General features: G+C 50.2%; 1 protein-coding gene across 1 annotated transcript; it reads right to left on the reverse strand.

The window, feature by feature from the left end:
• Positions 1 to 3,704: 3,704 nt before the first annotated feature.
• Positions 3,705 to 17,039, reverse strand: LOC101635729 (HLA class I histocompatibility antigen, A-11 alpha chain-like). Its single transcript, XM_012734392.1, has 9 exons — positions 16,415 to 17,039; positions 15,883 to 16,108; positions 14,043 to 14,118; positions 6,560 to 6,829; positions 6,050 to 6,325; positions 4,392 to 4,667; positions 4,153 to 4,272; positions 3,922 to 3,954; positions 3,705 to 3,785 (listed from the first exon to the last, which is right to left on the reverse strand). The coding sequence occupies exons 2-9, from the start codon at positions 15,934 to 15,936 to the stop codon at positions 3,742 to 3,744; spliced, it is 1,149 nt and encodes a 382-aa protein (XP_012589846.1). The 5' UTR covers positions 15,937 to 16,108; positions 16,415 to 17,039; the 3' UTR covers positions 3,705 to 3,741.
• Positions 17,040 to 17,427: the final 388 nt, after the last annotated feature.

Below are 17,427 nucleotides of genomic sequence, written 5' to 3' on the forward strand. Positions count from 1 at the left end.
TGTAGTAAAATTTCTGAATGTCTTGTTAAAACCTCAGATCTGTGTTCTGAGGTGTATACATTTTTGTCTGCGTAGTTCCTCATGGAAACCACCCCTCTTTCACTCCACCTAAGATGCTGTCAACAACCTGGTGAAAACTTCACTTTGCAAACAAAAGATGAAGTGTTTACTTCTTCTCCCTACTTGGATGTGAGAATTTAGTAATGCTCCTGTTTTTGTGATATAAATGCATTCTCCCTGGGCAGGGGTCACGGGGAAATGTGGCCAAGAAGATTGAAGGGTGCTTCAGTGGTCACTCACTGTTCTTGCCACAGAGACAGGGTAGGTAACAGCACAAGGGCATTGAAACAGGTGGTTTTTGTTTGTTTTTAAATAATATGTTTATTTTTACATCATTTTATGCATTTTTCCATCTCAGTTGTAATCCCCCTGGGCTTCCCATCACCAAATCACCCGTGTGCCATCACCATAGCCCAGTGCACTTCCCCATCCCCATTTTTTATCATCTTCTCCACCCCACCTCCACAAAATGTCTCTGGTATGTGGCTGTTCATTATTATTATTTTCTCCCCTGGTCTGTTATACTCCTGCTACAAGTGAAACCATCAGGTGTTTTTCCTTTCTTTCTGGCTTATTTCACTAAGCATGATCTTCTCCAGCTCTATCGATGTTGCTGCAAAAGATGTGTGGCTTTTTTTTTTGCTTGCTGAGTAATATTCCATTGTGTATATGTACTACATCTTCTTAATCCAGTCAAACAGTTTTTGGGCCTTTGGGTTGTTTCCATAAGGCAGCAGTAAACATGGGGGTGCAAGTATCTTTTTGAATCAGTGTTTTTGTGTCTTTTGGGTAGATACCTAGGAGCAGGATTTCTGGAAGCTCGATGTTAAGCAGTTTGAAGAATCTCCAGTTTTCCAGTTTTCCATAGTGGTTGTACTAGTTTGCATTCCCACCAGCAATGCAGGAGAGTTCCTTTTTCTCCACATCCTCACGAACAGTTGTTGTTGCTAGTTGTTTGAAGATGTGCCATTCTAACTGGGGTGAGGCGGTATCTCATTGTGGTTTTAACTTGGATCTCCCTTATTACAAGTGATGTTGAACATTTTTTTTTAATTTACTTATTTATGCATACAGAACTGGTATACAGGCCAGAGGAGCAGGAGTGGTGAGAGGATTCACCGGAGACAGAGTAGGGAGCAGAACAGGCCGACTGACCAAGTACACTGCTGAGGGGAGCAGCGGATGGGTCAGGAGACCATGTGGGTCACCTCCAGGGTGGGGATCGAACTCATGCGGAGGTGGCTTTAGCTTCTTAATACTGTGCTTTAATTCACTGTGCCACCAGGGAGGGCCTGTGATGTTGAACATTTTTTCATAAGCTTGTTGGCCATCTGCATTTCCTTTTTGGAGAAATGTCTTCTTAGCTTTTCTGCCCATTTTGGGGGGTTGTTTATTTTTGTTGAGTTTCATCAGTTCTTTGTATAACTTAGTGATCAATCCTTTATCGCTAGTGTTGTGTGAGAAAACTTTTTCCCAATCAGTGATGTCTGTTTGTTTTTTGTCTCTTTTGCTGTAGAGAAGCTCTTTAACTTGATGTCGTCCCACCTGTTTATCCTTTCCTTCACTGTTGTTGAGTTGGGTGCTGTATCTTTAATGATGCTACTGAGGTGTATGTCATGTAGTGTTTTGCTGGGTATATTTTATTTGCAAATTATTGTAACTCTCTTCATTCCCTTCCCCCTGTCGCACACTATTTGTAGTAAAGTTCTTTTCCATCAAAGGTCTTATGCACTGAAGTATGTTTTGTCCTAATGTAGTAGATGGCAGAAACTGTTTAGAACAGGCAGGTTTTGGGGTCCCAGGGTGCCCCTCACCCTGCCTTGTAGCAGAATGAATGGACTCTGAGTGGTGTTGAAGCTTCATGATTTGAGGCAGAGACAAAGTACATTGCAGAAAGAGTTATAAGACTCAGCAACAGCATAGAAGAGGAAAGCAACAAGAGGGAATTTCTGAGATAACAGAGACATGGGGGTGCCTCAGGAACCAGCACTGGGATTGGGAATAAGAGCGAGGCGCAGTCTTTACCACGTCATATCTGAGTAGTTCTCAGTTAGTCAGGGAGCGAGAAGCAGGCTCTGGGGGCGCAGGGGGTGCAGCTCCTCACGCCTGCGCCCCCACCCTGGCAGACACAGCTCATGCTCAGTGCTACGGAGGCAACAGCGGTGATGTGTAAGATAAAGACATCTGACAGGTATGAAAATGTGCCTAGTTGTCAATATTGTTATTATTATTTTATTATCGTTTTAAATTTTCTTACATCATCAATCATTTGTATACGATATTTGATTACTCCCCTTGATGTGGGCCCCATAAATTTCCCATCACCTGTGAAACATCGCCAGTCTCTTGGGAGCTTCCCTCCCCCAACATAAATATTATTTTTAAATGTCTTCAACACTTAATGGTTAGAAGGGGAAAATGATGTAAAGCTCCAGTGTTGTCAAGGGACTAGAGAGAGTGGTCCTTGAGAGAAAGGATGGAAACTGCACAAAGAGCAGCGGTTTGCAGTCCCCTTTTCTCTGAACCCTGGTTCCCTGTCTCCCCACAGAGGATGCCAGCCCCCAGGACGCCGCCCCCCAGGACAACCCGCTCTGCCCACTCAGACCCCACCAGTCCTGGCGGCTCAGCCAGAACCAGAGCAGTGCGGCAGCGCCCCCGTGTGGCCACAGGGCTGAGCGCAGGCGCCCAGAGCTGCCCTTTCTCCTGCTCAGCCAGGCCCCCAGGGCGCCCTGAGCTCCCAGCTGCAGGACAGGGGTCTGCTTACAATAGGGCACCCAAGACCTATGTCCTCAAAGTTCCTTCTTAATGAGTGACTGCACTGGCCTAGAATCTGGCTATAAACCAGTCCTAGGCAGGCACCCCAATATACAAGTTCCCTCAGTCTTTTGAGATGGAAACTTGGGCCCCAAAGTCCCTGTAAGTTGTTTCTGCTTCTGCTGCCAGGAGTAAAGCAACTGCTCCTGGGCATCAACCCTAAACTCTCCATCCACGGGATGAGGGGAGGGTCCAGGAGAGCCCCCAGAGCCCTGGCTGAGAGATGGGGAGGCTCCTGGGAAAGTGAGCAGAGGATTTTGGAAATGGGGACTTTAGTGACTGGGAACTGAAAAAGTGTAAAGGGGAGAACCAGAGTGAGGGAACAGTCATCAGAGGGACACTGTGAGGGAGGGTCTGTGGGGTAACCGGCTCTGGCTGGGCTGGAGAGTCTGTGTCACCTAATGGGTGCAGAGGGGGTGGCGCTGTGACTGACCAGGAAACCATGAGTTGGGGCCTTTCCTGTCCTGGCCAGGCTGGAGTCGGACACTCAGGCTCACACCATCGCTGGTGAAGGGGAGAGATGCTAGGGGCAAGCATTAGGCAAGCCTCCCCCCCCTTCCTGAACCAGAACTCCCCTTCAGTTCCCAGTGCTGGGGTGTCAGGGAGACTCAGGGAGCCTAGTGGAGGGGCAAGCAAGACCTGTGTCACCCTGGGGGACCAACCCTGGGGCTGGTTCTGGGGCTCCAGGGTCCCCTCCCTGCAGTTGGGGCAGAGTCAGCCCTGCTCACAGCTCAGGCTGCCGGAGACTCTCTGCCTGATCCTGCAGATGCCACTCTGGGGAGAATGTGAACAAAAAAAGCAAATAGCAAAATTAAATCTAATATCCATAATAATTTTATTAAATCTGCTTCTTTTTTGAAGGACACTTTAGGGGATGAGATGCACATCAAAGCCCTCGGCACTGTAGCTGCCTGGGGGAGAACAACACAGACCTGGTCAGAGCCACGAGAGAGGAGACCACAGGAGGGGCTGATGGGGTGACTCCCCCAGGGGCTCCATCTACACTGTCCCAGGGGCTCAGGGACCAAACCCCTGATCCACACTCACCTGCAGCCTGAGTGTAGCTTCCTCCTTTCCCACCTGTGGGAACAGATTATGTGAGACCAGGGAGCAATCAGGTCAGAAGTCCTAAAGGAATTTTCTAATCCTTGATTATAGGGAAGTTTCCTAAACTCTGACTAAAGTCCCATATCAGCATTGGGAAAAATGAAGAAAGGAGGTGAGTGGAGACTCTAACAAATCCTCTGGGTAACACAGGATCCCTCACTCCCTCCCTACCTGAGTGCTTCTTCCTCCACATCACAGCTGCAGCCACCGCAGACCCAGCGAGCACAGCTCCAAGGAGAACCAGGCCAGCAATGAGGCCCATGGTGGGGATGGAGGGCTGAGGAGGGGGCTCTGGAAGGGGAGGGGAGGGGAGACCCTGAGCCCAGGGCTTATCCTGACTCTCTGAAGATCTCCAGAAGAGCCTCTGATCCCCCTGAGATGATCCTCTGTGCCCACATCCCCCTCCTTACCCCATCTCAGGTCTTGGGGCTCCAGCAGCCCCTCATGCTGCACCTGGCACGTGTATCTCTGCTCCTCTCCAGAAGGCACCACCACAGCTGCCCACTTCTGAAAGGTTCCGTCACCTCCAGGCCTGGTGTCCACCAGCTCCATGTCCTGGGTCAGGTTCTCCCCATCTCGCTGCCAGGTCAGGGTGATCTCCGCAGGGTAGAAGCCCAGGGCCCAGCATTTCAGGGTGACCTCATGGTTAGAGGTAGGGTGGTGGGTCATGTGTGTGTTTGGGGGATCTGAAGGGAAACAATCAGAAATATCACATTTTAGGTTATTATTCAGTGTCCTCCATAGACTCTGAAGCAGCCTTATGTGACCACCCTCAGATGGACAGGACAGTTAGTTTGGAGGAGGAAGCACAAAACCCAGAGCCCAGCCCTGTCTGAGGAATCTGGGATAATCGGGTGAGAGCCCAGGGCGGGAGGGTGCAGGTCTCTAAGGAGGACACAGACTCTGCTCCTGACCTGGGTGACACAGAAAGACAGGAATTGGATTCACAAATGTGACACAAGCTATGCAACCTCTGTCTTCAGACACGATCCGGATGGAGGGGAATTGCTCTGAAAAATCAGACTTTCCACGCTAACTTATGTTATGACCTCCCTTTTTTGTATAACCGTAATATCAAAATATTCTGAGCAACTTTCAGCTTACAATTGGACTGCCTCAGCCACATAAGTCCTGTCTGCCCTGACAAGCAAGCATTGCACCAGGGTGAAAAATTCCCCTGAAGTCAAGTGACTTGACTACTGACTGATAAATAAAAACAAAAGGGCTGTTTTTGCAAAGTCTCTCTCACTGCCAGATGGAGGAAAACCCAAATCTTATCATTCTATTATCTCACCTAGCCTTCTATTCAGCTTCTAAAGAATTACTCAAACTTCCTATTGTTTGGCTTTTAGATGTGGAAATTCATCCAGGTTGCCTGTTTTTAAACTAGTCAAGTTTTCTACCTGCTACACCTTAAAGGAGTCCACAAAAGTTTCTGGCTAGTCTTTCAGGATTCTACTATGTAGTCTTTAGATAAAGAAATTCACCTATGTCTCCTATTCAGAGATTTGATTAGAAAGGAATTTCCTCTTCTTTCTCCCAGGATGACTCAGGCAGAAAAACAAAAACCCATTAAGTAGTAGATGTCATCCCACTGCTTGCTCCTAATGTATAAAATAAACCTCTGCTGAAGGAAGACTTGCACCCAACTCTGACTCCCGTGTCTTCCTCGCTCCCCTTTCCCCTTTTTTCTCCCTTTCCCCCTTTTTTAGGAATCTCCGCTCGCCGACACCTTCCCACCTTAGGGTCCTGCCTGTCTTTCGTCCAGACACCTCAATAGTTGGAGCTGGTCTCCAACACAAATGTTCTCAGACTAAAAACAAGACAGTAACAGAAAAACTGATCGTTCTCAAGATGGCGGCCAGATTAAAGGATCCAGTGAAGATATTCCGTCCATCAGGAGAGACCAGACTCCTTTACTGTCTCTCTAGTACAGAAGTCTCTCTAGTACAGAATATGACACCCAGGGCCCCCTCCCCTCTGACCAGAAGCAGGCGCTGTTCTGCCCATGATTCCATTTCTTGTGGGGTCCAGGGTGAGGGGAGTCCGAGGCCTTGAGCCCCCTTACCTGTGCGCTGCAGCACCGCCTTTCCCAGCTCCAGGAGTCTGCGGAGCCACCTCAGGCACCTGTCCTGCAGAATGTCCCTGACACGCTCCGCCCTCGCCGATGCCTCCCACTGGCGCTGGGTGATCTGGGCCACCGGGTCCGCGGGAGTCCAGGAGCGCAGGTCCGGGTTCAGGGCGATGTACTCGGCGCCATCGTAGGCGAACTGCTCGTACCCGTGGAGGAGGCGCCCGTCTGGTCCCAAGTCACAGCCACACATCCTCTGGAGGGTGTGAGACCCTGAAACCCCCTCTGTCAGCCCCAGGGTCACCTGGGGTCACCCCACTGGAACCCTGGCCTCCTGTCCGGAATAAGCCTAAAAGGACAGGAAGGAAATTCCTGCAGGCACCTCCCATGTGGAGAAGCCTGTGGATCCACCAGCCTTGAGGTGTCCCTAGACCCTTAGACTGGAGGCAAACTTGCCTGTGGTGGGAGACAGGGGTCCTGACCTGGCCCAGACCATAAAGCTCTCACCATCCCTGCTCTGGTTGTAGCGGCCGCGCAGGTCCTGCAGCAGCGCTCTGAGAGTCTGCGCCAGGTGCCTCTGGTTCAGCATCTCCTCGTCTAGATCTTCCTGCTGCACCTGCTTCGCCCAGGGAGCCCGCGGCTCCACACTCCGACTCAGAGAGTCGCTGTCGAACCGCCCGAACTGCGTGTCGTCCACGTAGCCCACGGAGGTGACACGGGGCTCCCCGAAGCCGGGCCGTGACATCGCAGTGTAGAAAATCCTCAGGGAGTGGGAACCTGGGAGCCGGAAGGAGACACCCAGATTCAAAAGGGGCAGTGGGATTAGAAGGGCTGAGATTCAGGGGGACAAAAGAACTCAGGGGAGGCAGGGAGAGACGATGGGGGCCAGAGAATGGTGGGGCCAAGAGGGGCACGAGGAAGTTATCCGAAGAGATCTGTCTTTCAGGAGTCCCCATCTCACATTAACTCCCCTCCCTCCTGGAGCAACTGTTCCAGCCCGTGGTCCTGCACTCACCTGCCCAGGTCTCAGTCAGGGCCAGGGCCCCAGAGAGCAGCAGCAGGAGAGGTGGTGGCCCCATATCCCATCCTGGGGTCTGGCAGAATCTGGTCTCAGCCAGATGCAAGGAACCCTGGAAACCCTCCAGGCTATTGGGACTGAGGGTTCCTGAGGGAAGAGCTTGCGAGGGAGTGAAGTCCAAGGAAAGGAAAGGGGAAGTTGAGGTCCCTGCCCAGTCATAAAGGAGGGTGGGCTCAGGCTAAGAGAGGAAGTGCTGGGGGACTCTGGGCAACTGCCCTTGCTTCCCAGCCTTGAACTGATAACAAGGGTTTGGGGAATGTGGAAGGAGACCCTGAAAGAGACAAGGTGGTGAGTGACCCCAGGGAGCTGACAGTGGCAGCCTTTATCTGCATGGTCATTTTGCTCTTTCCCTCCCCAACTTGCTTGGCTCTTTCTGCCCCTCCCCTGGTCACCACCAGGAAGTCCCTTAGACAAATGACAGGCTTTGGGGCCTCAGGGGTCCTGCTTTGGGCCAGCCTGCCTGGGTGGGCACTGACCCACTCGTGGAAGGGTAACTTGAGTAAAGTTCCTTTCCATTGAGAGTCCCAACACTAGAGTGTATTTGTATTTACATGCTGGAAGACTGGACACAGTGAGAGCAGGCAGGTTTGGGGTCCTGGGGTGCCCTTGTTCTACCCTGTAACAATACTGAGGGTGTTACAGGGTAGGGAGAGAGGGACACCCCTGAACCCCCAAACCTGCCTGCTCTAAATAGGTTCTGCTATCTGCCGCATCAAGACAAAACATATAAGACTTTAATGAAAAGGAACTTTAATAGAGTGAGCATACAACACGAAGACAAAGACTATAGTTTCTAAATCAAACACCTGAAATTCCCCATCCCCTTGTGGGAAAAGTTCACCCAAAAGGGGTTGGCCCAAAGCAAGGCCTGAAAGCTGCCACAAGCCTAAAGCACCTTCTGGCTGGGACCCATAGAAAAGGGTCAGAAATGGCCAGACAAGTCAGGGAGGAAAAGAGCAACATTAAAATCAAGATAAACGCCGCCATAATCACTTCCCCATGGGTCTCTCACCCACATCTCTTTCAACCAGTCCAGGGCCAAGAAACAAGCACGGGTTCTTCACATGTCTCTCTGCTCTGAGTGGCTCCCTCAGGTCTCCTTCTGGCCTCCATTCTGCCTCCTTCTTCTCCAGATTGTCTCTTCTCTGCTCAGCTCCATCCTCCTTCTGGGAGGGGCAAGGAACCTGGAACTTCCCCTTTTCCTGGGGACCACCCTGTTACAGGGCAGAGGGCTGGGTATCCCCAAGGATAACTTTCACAACCCCAGCACCCAACCAGGGGACCTGACACCCTGCCCTGTCCCCTCCTCTCCTGCACCCAAAGCTTTGTCACGCTGTGGCCCTGCATCCAGGGCCAGGGACCCAGTCTGTGATTCTCAGTCTGGGATTTCCTTTCCCAGATCTCTGTACAGTCCTACAAATTAGTGAGAACCCTGAGTATAATTTTGTTTATGAGGTTATCGCTGTCAAAATTTACCACACTAGGAATAAAGCTGTTTTTAATGATGTTTCTCTATCATTGAGAATAATATTAATAAACAATGCTTTTAACAGAAAGTATTTTTAAGAAAAACGACTATTTTGAAAGTGTATCTTTTATATTTTATATTCCACAATTGTCTTCCTCATTTTTCTTATTCATTGGACAGATGAATATTCACACTTTCTTCTGCATTTAATCTGTGGTTTTGGTTGAAGTCTATGAAAAAATATATACAGTGCCCTCCCTGGTGGAGCAGTGGGTTAAAGTGCAGCACTGCAAGCTGGCCATGGTTGATACTAATTTAGAATAATATAGGTGGTAGTTTCTCAAGTGTTGTTTGCAAAGTGAAACCTGAAATAATACCATTGAATAGATCCTGTGCTGCTACATGTCCATAGTCCTCTCTTGCATATTGGATGGATCTTATGCGATGATACTGATGTTGTCTTTTGAGTTCAGGGTCCTTGGGTTCACTCTGGGAAAGGTTTCACCAGAGCTCCCCTTTCAGCGGCCTGTAGCGAGATTCTCCATGAGGCAGATACTCAGTTATATTTAAAGACTAAGTTGATTAGAAAGAGGCAGGAGAGGAAAGAACACTTGCATAGACATAAGTGGGCAGAAAGAGCTGCTCCACAGGGAAAGAGACCTGCATAGTTTCAGGCCGGTGGACCTAGGAGAGCAGCCTCCCATGAGGAAGGTCAGTGCAGAGGTCCTGGCATGGTACAGGTCATGGGCAGGCAGGACGCTGATGCCCTGCAGAGGGAGAGAGCGGGTGGGAAGAAGCACCTGCATAGGCACAGGTGGGCAAAGGAGTGGCTGCCCCGTGCTGGTACAGAGATGCCCTGATATAGGCAGCCTCTCCCTGGGTTGTTTGTCTTTGAATAGAATCTGAGATTCCTGATGACCTTCATCTCCATGTCCTTATCTTTTACCTTTTTGGATTTGAGCTTTAGATACAGCCCCCACCAGTCTTTTATCCGCTGGGGACTCCTGCAGATATTCAGGCATCCCGGGGCATCCCTGGCACGGGTTGACCTTGATGTGATGGCTGTCAGTGGCTGCACTAGCCCCTTCTGCTCATCCCCTTTGTGTGACTCAGTCTTGTGACGCCTCCCCTGCATTCCTTCCTCCATCAGTATGATTTGTTTTAATTGCATTGTCTCACTAAGTTATGTAGATCTTCAGTGTTGACTATGCTGGAATAAAATTACCAGAAAATCCACTTAATTTTTAATCACAAAGTCCCCCCCCCCAAATATTATTATTGGCAGTTGTCAAGTTAATGATGGGACTCAGTTGTCCATAATTCTGGTTTTCATTGAAAACTTATGGTTTATCGGGCTCTTCCCGGTGGCGCAGCGGGTTAAAGCACAGCACTAAGAAGCTAATTAAATTAAATTAAGTTAAATTAATTAAATTAAAAAAAGAAAATATGGCTTATCAAGACAAAATTACCCTGAGTTTTCAATTGTTAATTTCCTTATGAAAATAGGGCCCTCCCTGGTGGCACAGAGGGTTAAAGCACAGCACAAAGAAGCTAAAGCCACTTTAGCAAGAGTTTGATCCTTCGGCCCCCGAGGTGACCCACATGGTGCGGCGTGACCCACATGGTGCGGCTGCTCCATGTGGTCAGGCTCCTGACCCGCCTGCTGCTCCCCTCAGCAGTGTATTTCATTGATCAGCCTGTTCTGCTCCTCACTCTGTCTCTGGTGAAGCCTCTCACTGCCCCTACACCTCTGGCCTGTACCCCAGTTCTGTATGTACAAATAAATAAATCTTAAAAAGAAAAGAAAATAGACCTTCATTTTCAGGAAAGTAAAAGCCATAGTTTTTGTCCTTTGGATCCCTTCATGTCAAGATGGTGTTGCCTACAAAAACAAGTTTAATTTGTCTCATACAAATACTTTCTCTTGACACAGAGCGTGGGAACGCCACAGAAGCTCTCTGAGCGCACTTCCCTGTCATGTGGATTTGAGGATGATCTTCATGAAGATCAGTTTTATTTATGTATTTATTTATTTCTACAACCTTGTTCGTTTTTGTACAATGTTTGATTTCTCTCAGGTGTTGTCCCCGTAAAATCATCTCCACCAAGACAACCATGAACATCACCACAGAGTCTTGTTCTGGTCCCTCCCATTTTGAACCTTCTCCCTCCCCCTCCCTGATGAATGCCTCCACTCATAGTTTGCTGCCAAATTTGTCTTTTCTTCCTGGTCCCTTATTTCCCCTATGTTCCAACTATAAGTGAAGCATCCCATATTTTTCTTTTTCCTTCTGACTTATTTCACTGAGTATAATTCCTTCCAGCTCCATGTTGCTACAAATGGCATAAGTTTGTCTTTTGATAGCTGAATACTATTCCACCATATATACCACATCTCCCTGATCCAGTATTTGGACATTTAATGTGTTTCCATATTTAGCTGTCGTAAATAGTGCTGTGATGAACACGGAATAGCAAGTATCCTCTTCAGTTAATGATTCTGTGTCCTTTGGGTAGATTCCTAGGAGTGGGTCATAAGGTACACACATTTTTAGTAATTCGAGCATCGTCCACACAGCTTTGCATAATGGTTAGACCAGTTTGCATTCCTTCCAGCAGTGTAAAAGACTTTCTTTTTCTCCACTTCCTCACCAGCATCTGTTGTCAGTTTCTGTTTTTTAACATGGGGCCATTCTTACTGGTGTAAGGTGGAGTCTCATTGTGGTTTTGATTTGCATCTTCCTGATAATAAGTCAGGTGGAGCATCTTTTCATGGCCAGTTGGCCACCTGCATTTCCTCTTTGGAAAAGAGTCTTTTAGTTCTTCTGCCCACTTTTTGACAGGACTCTTTATTTTGTTTTTTTCTGAGTTGTGTCAGCTCTTTGTAGATCTTTGATATCAGTCCCTTATCAGTTTTGCAGAATGCAAATATTTTCTTCAAATCTGAGAGGAGTCTTTTGATTTTGGTTACTGTCTTTTTTTCTGTACAGAAGATTTTTAGTTTCATGAAGTACCAGCTGTTTAGCTTTTCCTTCATTTTCTTCGTTTGAGGGGATGAGAACTTAAAGGTCTTCTGGAGATATATGTCATATTTTCCTCTATGTATTGTTTGGTTCTCAGGTCCTACATTCCAGTCTTTTATCATTTTGAGCTGATCATTGTGTACGGTATGAGGTAATTGTCCATTCTCACTTTGCATGTAGGAGCTGAGTTTTCCCAGCACTGTTTATTGAAGAGACGTTCCTTGTTCCAGTGTGTGCTCTCTGCTCCCTTGTCACACGTTAATTGTCTGCACATGTGACTTTGTGCCTGGGTTTTCAATTCAATAAAAAAAAACTTTTAAAAAGGTTTTTTGTTTGTTTTTTTAAAAGATTTATTAATTTATGCATAGAGAACTGGGATACAGGCCAGAGGTGCAGGGGCAGTGAGAGGATTCACCAGTGACAGAGTGGGGAGCAGAACAGGAAGACCAAGGAAGTACATGGCCGAGGGGAGCAGCAGGCGAGACAAGAGAGGTCTGCTGTACCATGTGGGTCAGCTCCAGGGCGGGGGATCAAATTCTCACTGAAGTGGCTGTGGCCAGCTTGCAGTGCTGCGTCCTAACCCGTTGCACCACCAGAGAGGGCACTGTAGATAATTTTTAATGTGTCAATCAATATATTTGACATGAGAGTGGCATGGGATTTTTCCCCCTGCACATAAGTGGCAGTGAAGAATAACAACTACTGCAGCTGGCACTATAGTCTCCACTCTTACTAAGTTCTACCTCAGAGGAAATGTCAAGTAGTGAAAAGGCAAAATGTCTACTGAGGTTATACAAATAGTTTTTACTTCATGGGTCCCATGACAGGTTCTGGGTGACTTCAAAAGTCCCACACATAACACTTTGAGAAATGCTTCGCTGAGTGAACCAAGGTGTTGGGGACCGAGGCCAGCATCTGGCGTCTGTCAGCAGTCATAAAAAGGTGAAATGGAGTCCAGATAGAGAAAAACATCTGGGTTGTAAAAGGCATGTGGGAAGAACTCCCTGCCCCCACCTTTTCCTTCTCCTCTTTCTTTTCTCACCCACCTATTATCAAAACACTGCTCCATTCTCGCCCATTTTTGTCCCTCGCGAGAACCATGTTATCAAATACTGCTACATGTCTAGTGTCCATTGGCTTTCTCCCTTCCCGACTTCTGCATCCCCCACCTCTTGTATTTTATATAAACCAGATAAAAACAAAATAAACTCTCTCTCTCTCTCTCTTTTTCTCTTTGTTCTGCTACACACGTGTGACTGTTTCTTTTGTTCGCTGGACCTGGGGCCCTGACTCCCCGGCCTTGCAGGTCAAGGCCCCCCGCACCAAGGAATATCTCCCAGTGTCCTCTGCCTTTGCCTCCCCTTCATTCCCAGAATCCCTCTCCCGGGTGGCTCCCTCCTCCCAGAGCTGCCTTCCCTGGAGATACAGTGAAGACCAGAGAGGAACCTGCACTGTAATGAGAGAGGAACACTCAGTACAAGTGACAGGACACATGTCAACCCTGACTCCTCTAATAGGCAAAGGTCACTGGTGGGCAAAGGGGAAACAGAAGTGATGGACTCAGAAAACAGGACTCAGGAAAATCAACATCAGTGGTAGGGACAAGAGAGAGGGTAAGGGGGAGGGGAGGGGCCCAGGCCTCAGCCCTGCCCAGGTGAGCAGGCCCCAGGCCCAGAAGGCAGTGGGACAGGGGTCTGCACAGGATGGAGTGGGCAAGAGAGCTGGGGTGTGTGGTGTGTCCATGGAGATGCTGACCCTGGGGAGGGCTTGGCAGGGTTGGGAATGAGCACAACAGGAACTAAGCTAATGAGGGAACAAGGTAATTATAACCAGGGCCAATAAAAATCATTCCAAGAAGGAAAACTGTTCTGGCTCTTATGGGGTCATAACAATGCAAACCCTGTGCACATCAACAACCTACCAGAGGGGCCTCTGGGGGCACATGCCTGTGCTGTGGACCTGAGGGGCCACTTCTGGGGCCACGTTCTCACTCAGAGCCAGCTCTGCAGGCCTGGGCGAGAGGCCTGGGCAGTGTGGGCAGGGACTTCTTCAAGGTCCTGGCTGAGGACTCAGTGTGAAGTAGAACAAGGGTCCAGGAAGGCTGCGGGAAGATAGTGACCGATGACCCTGGGAAGGAGTCACAGCTGGGCCCCCAGGAGCAAACATAAAGAGGAAGCAAGTCACCAGGTCCCTCAGGACAGTGTCCACAACTCTGGTGCCCCAGCCCCGACACAGGAGCCAGCTCTCCTGAAATAACACTTGATTTGGGCTAAGGCCATTACATTTTTTTGAGCAGGACGCATCTTGGTGATGCAAGTGTTGGCAGAAATGGGCCAGGCCATCCCCAGACCTTGCACAGGACCCTGAAGCTGAAGCAACCTCAGGGTCACCGAGAGAGCACTGGCTATGGCATAGGCTTACCTGTCCTCTGAGAGGAGACGTGGTGGGAATGGATACTGTGCTCCCCATAGCAGTGGCTGTTCTTCGCCACCTTTACCTGTAGGAAGAATCCAAACTGGTGTCACTTCAACACGCCCTGGTTAAATCACGAAAACATCTTTCTATTTTATCTTCCTGAACCCACATTATTCAAGGTCTGACGCGATGCCAGGGAGTGGGCACAGCTCATCTGTGGAAGCCCCAGGCTGAGTCCCGGGAAATGTGTGACCCGAGTAGCCTTTTCTTTTTTTTAAATAATCTGTTCATTGATTCATACATACCACGTCAGTGCTCACGCTGCACCTGCTGCTCTCCTCCTCAGTGTGGCGGGCATGGACCCAACCAGTCCACCACGCACCCTCAAAACAGTCCCTGGTGCTTCTCCCGTGTTTTGAAGCCTCTTCCTCCCGATCCGCAGTCTTCTGGCTTACAGTTGCCAGTTATGTTTGTTTTGTTTTATTTTGTTATTTTTATTTTTTCCCGATACCTTATTTGGTTCCATGTTTCTCGTATAGGTGACACTATCGTTACATTTCCTTTTGCATGACTTCACAGAGCATAATCCTTTCTATCTCCCTCCATGATGCTGCAAGTGACCCTGCTTTATCTCTCTGACTGCTGGAGAGTATTCCACAGTGGATAAAGGCCACATTATCTAATAAAGTCATATGGTTTTGAGGATTGTGTTGTATTCAAGTAGTACTGATAAAATTAATGCTGCAATAAAGACAGTAGTGCAGGTGTCCCAGTGAACTATTTTTGTTGCCTCGCTCATGGCTTATACCCCAAATATGAAAATATCTGAATAGCCACATACTTCAAAAAAAACAACTAAGGATACAGCATTTCACAGCTTGCGCTTTCCACCCGGCCCAGTGCCAAGAAGTCAACACTGCTCCTTCACAGGATTCCCTTGCCACACCCAACCCAGAAAAAAAAAAAAAAAGCCAAACGAACATTCCTGTGGGGGGATGGCAGTGAGACTCTGAAAAAGAAAAGTTTGGAAACTCGACACTAAGTCAGAACAGCTCATTCTGAAAAGAACGCACTTCCACATTGCTAAGACATCCTATGAACTCTGTTCACTTCAGGAAATGGATAGTAGAGTGCGCCACTGAGGTCAAGATGCCATCACTGGCGCTAACAGGACAAGAGTGACCCCACAGACCTGAGGCCAGCAGCTGAGCTAAGGGACAGGAAGGAATCAGGGTCCAGGAAGGCGGCCCAGGGGGCGTGGGTGGGGTCTGTGGGGCTGTGGACGGGACCGCTGGCCGAAGCCCCAGGGCCAACAGGTGCCAGCAATCTGAGTCAGCCAGGTGGGGAAGGGCCTGCAGCCAGGCAAAGGCTGTTAAGCCCGAAGGCACCGGCAGGGGGCGCGCCAACACCCCGAGTGAAGCCCGGGGTCCTCGAAGCCAGGAGGTGGCACCATCAGGCCCAGTGCCTGGGGTGGTGGGGGGGCTGGGGGTCCGGCCGGTGCCAACGCAGTGAACCCCCGGGGCCGGCGGCGCCCCACCACTAGCCCCGCGCACACAACAGGGTATGTGTCCCCGCCTTCCCAGCTGACTTTATTCAAGTCTGTCAGGCCCTGGGCAGACAGACTAGAAACACCACTTTCTGTCTTCAACCATTAGCTCTGTCACCTTTGTCCCCGAGGCTTGTCCATGGCTGGGGCGCCTTGCAGAGGGAGTCTCCATATTTTCATGAGTGCAAAGGGTCCATTTGTGAATGCTTGACCTCCACGGCCACTGGGTCAGTTCATTTGATTGCCCCTCGGGAGCTGTACAGCTCTACACCCAGCTGGATGGCCTTCGTGTTCCCTTACCTCCTTGACACCGGCTGCTGCTAGTGAATTCCTTTGGTTTTCGGTCTTCGCCATTTCCCTCACAGTGATGGCTCAGGGCTCACCAGCATCATCTCTAGAGTACTTCAATGAAGCTATTGCTGGGATGGTGTACACCTGGATGATATTGCATGATGGTAGTACTACTATAGGGCAGGCTCGACCTAGGTTCCGCACACCGATGGCCCCATCAAGACAACTCCACGACCTTTCCCGGAAAGGAAAGGGCAAAACAATGGGTGAGGGATACAGAAAAGACAGAGGATGGACTTGCTAAATCAAGGCACTGCAGTCACCCCTCCCCTCGTGGTTTTAAGTAAGACCCAAATGGCCCCGCCACCACAGCACTGGTCTGAGGCCTGTGCAGACAAGTCCGGGCATGCCCGGGAATGTCTGGGATTCCCGACATGTCCCGACAGGCCCTGGCAGAGCCAGGTCAAAATCAAGACCAAAGCTGCCGGTGTCCACTTCCCCGCGGATCTCCCACCCTCTTCTGTTTCCAGGAGGGTGGCACCTTGAATCAAGGGCCGCCTCGGCAGAGGTTCTCCCTTCCCCTGCCACAGGGTGGTCCCCGGGGCCAGGGGCAGTGCCGGGTTCCAGCAGAGACTAGAGGAGAGAAAGACAGGAAATCTGAGGAAGAGGAAGGAAGCAGGAGGGAGGGCCAGATGGAGAGCTGGATGAGGACTCCCCGTCAAGAAGAGGGTCAGACACGCTTGGGAGGAAAAGGCGCAACCCAACTCAAGAGAAACGGTGCCATAGCCCACCTGGCCACGGGTCTCTCACCCAGGCCAGCGCAGACCGAGAAGTCCACACGGCTCCTTCCCAGTCTCCCTTTGCTCCGCGTGGCTTCCTCAGGTTCTCCTTCTGGCTCTCCAAGCTGCCTCGCTCCTCCTCTCCTCAGTCTGGGGTTCAGCTCCTTCTCCCTGCCGGCTCAGCTCCACCCTCCGTTGTGTGGGCCCAGGAGCCTGGAACGTCCCCTACTCCTGGGGTTCCAGCCTGTGACGTCACTACCGTGGATTCTGGAACCCAGGCCACAGTGCTAGTGCAGTCGGGGGGTGGGGGGGTAGAATTGACTTCTCTCCTTGGAAAGATCTTGATGCCCACAGAAGTGGGGTACAGGCCCGCGGCGAAGGGGCGGTGAGAGGATTCATTCACCAGAGACAGATTGGGGAGCAGAACAGGAAGCTGGACAGAGAACCCGGCTGAGGGGAGCAGCGGGGCGGGTCAGCAGAGGTCCGCCACACCACGTGGGTCAGCTCCGCAGCCGGATGGCACACACGCGGAAGTGGCTGCGGCTGCTTACCGCTGGGTCTGAACCCGCTGCGCCACCGGGCAGGGCCCAGAATGTTGCTTTGGGGACACACACAATGCTGAGGGATGCAGCGGGCGAGACAGCCGCCCCCCGTGGGTGGGTCACCTGCGGGGCTGGGCTTCCAGCTTGCACTGCAGCGGCCCTGGCCGCCTTTGGAGTGCGCCAACTTGAAGCCGCTGCACGCACCCGCCACCACGGAGGGCCCGGGCTACAAG

This window comes from Condylura cristata, unplaced genomic scaffold, assembly GCF_000260355.1.
Source record: "Condylura cristata isolate star-nosed mole 26May11 unplaced genomic scaffold, ConCri1.0 scaffold00055, whole genome shotgun sequence".
In the NCBI taxonomy this organism is placed as follows: domain Eukaryota; kingdom Metazoa; phylum Chordata; class Mammalia; order Eulipotyphla; family Talpidae; genus Condylura; species Condylura cristata.

Excerpts from the sequence above, each read along its gene's own strand:
- LOC101635729 (XM_012734392.1), bottom strand. The coding sequence starts at position 15,936 with ATGGCGAAGACCGAAAACCAAAGGAATTCACTAGCAGCAGCCGGTGTC. Across the intron at positions 14,119-15,882 it reads CAGCAGCCGGTGTCAAGGAG|GTAAAGGTGGCGAAGAACAG; the intron begins GTAAGGGAACAC and ends TTCTTCCTACAG. Across the intron at positions 6,326-6,559 it reads CTACAACCAGAGCAGGGATG|GGTCTCACACCCTCCAGAGG; the intron begins GTGAGAGCTTTA and ends AGGGGGTTTCAG.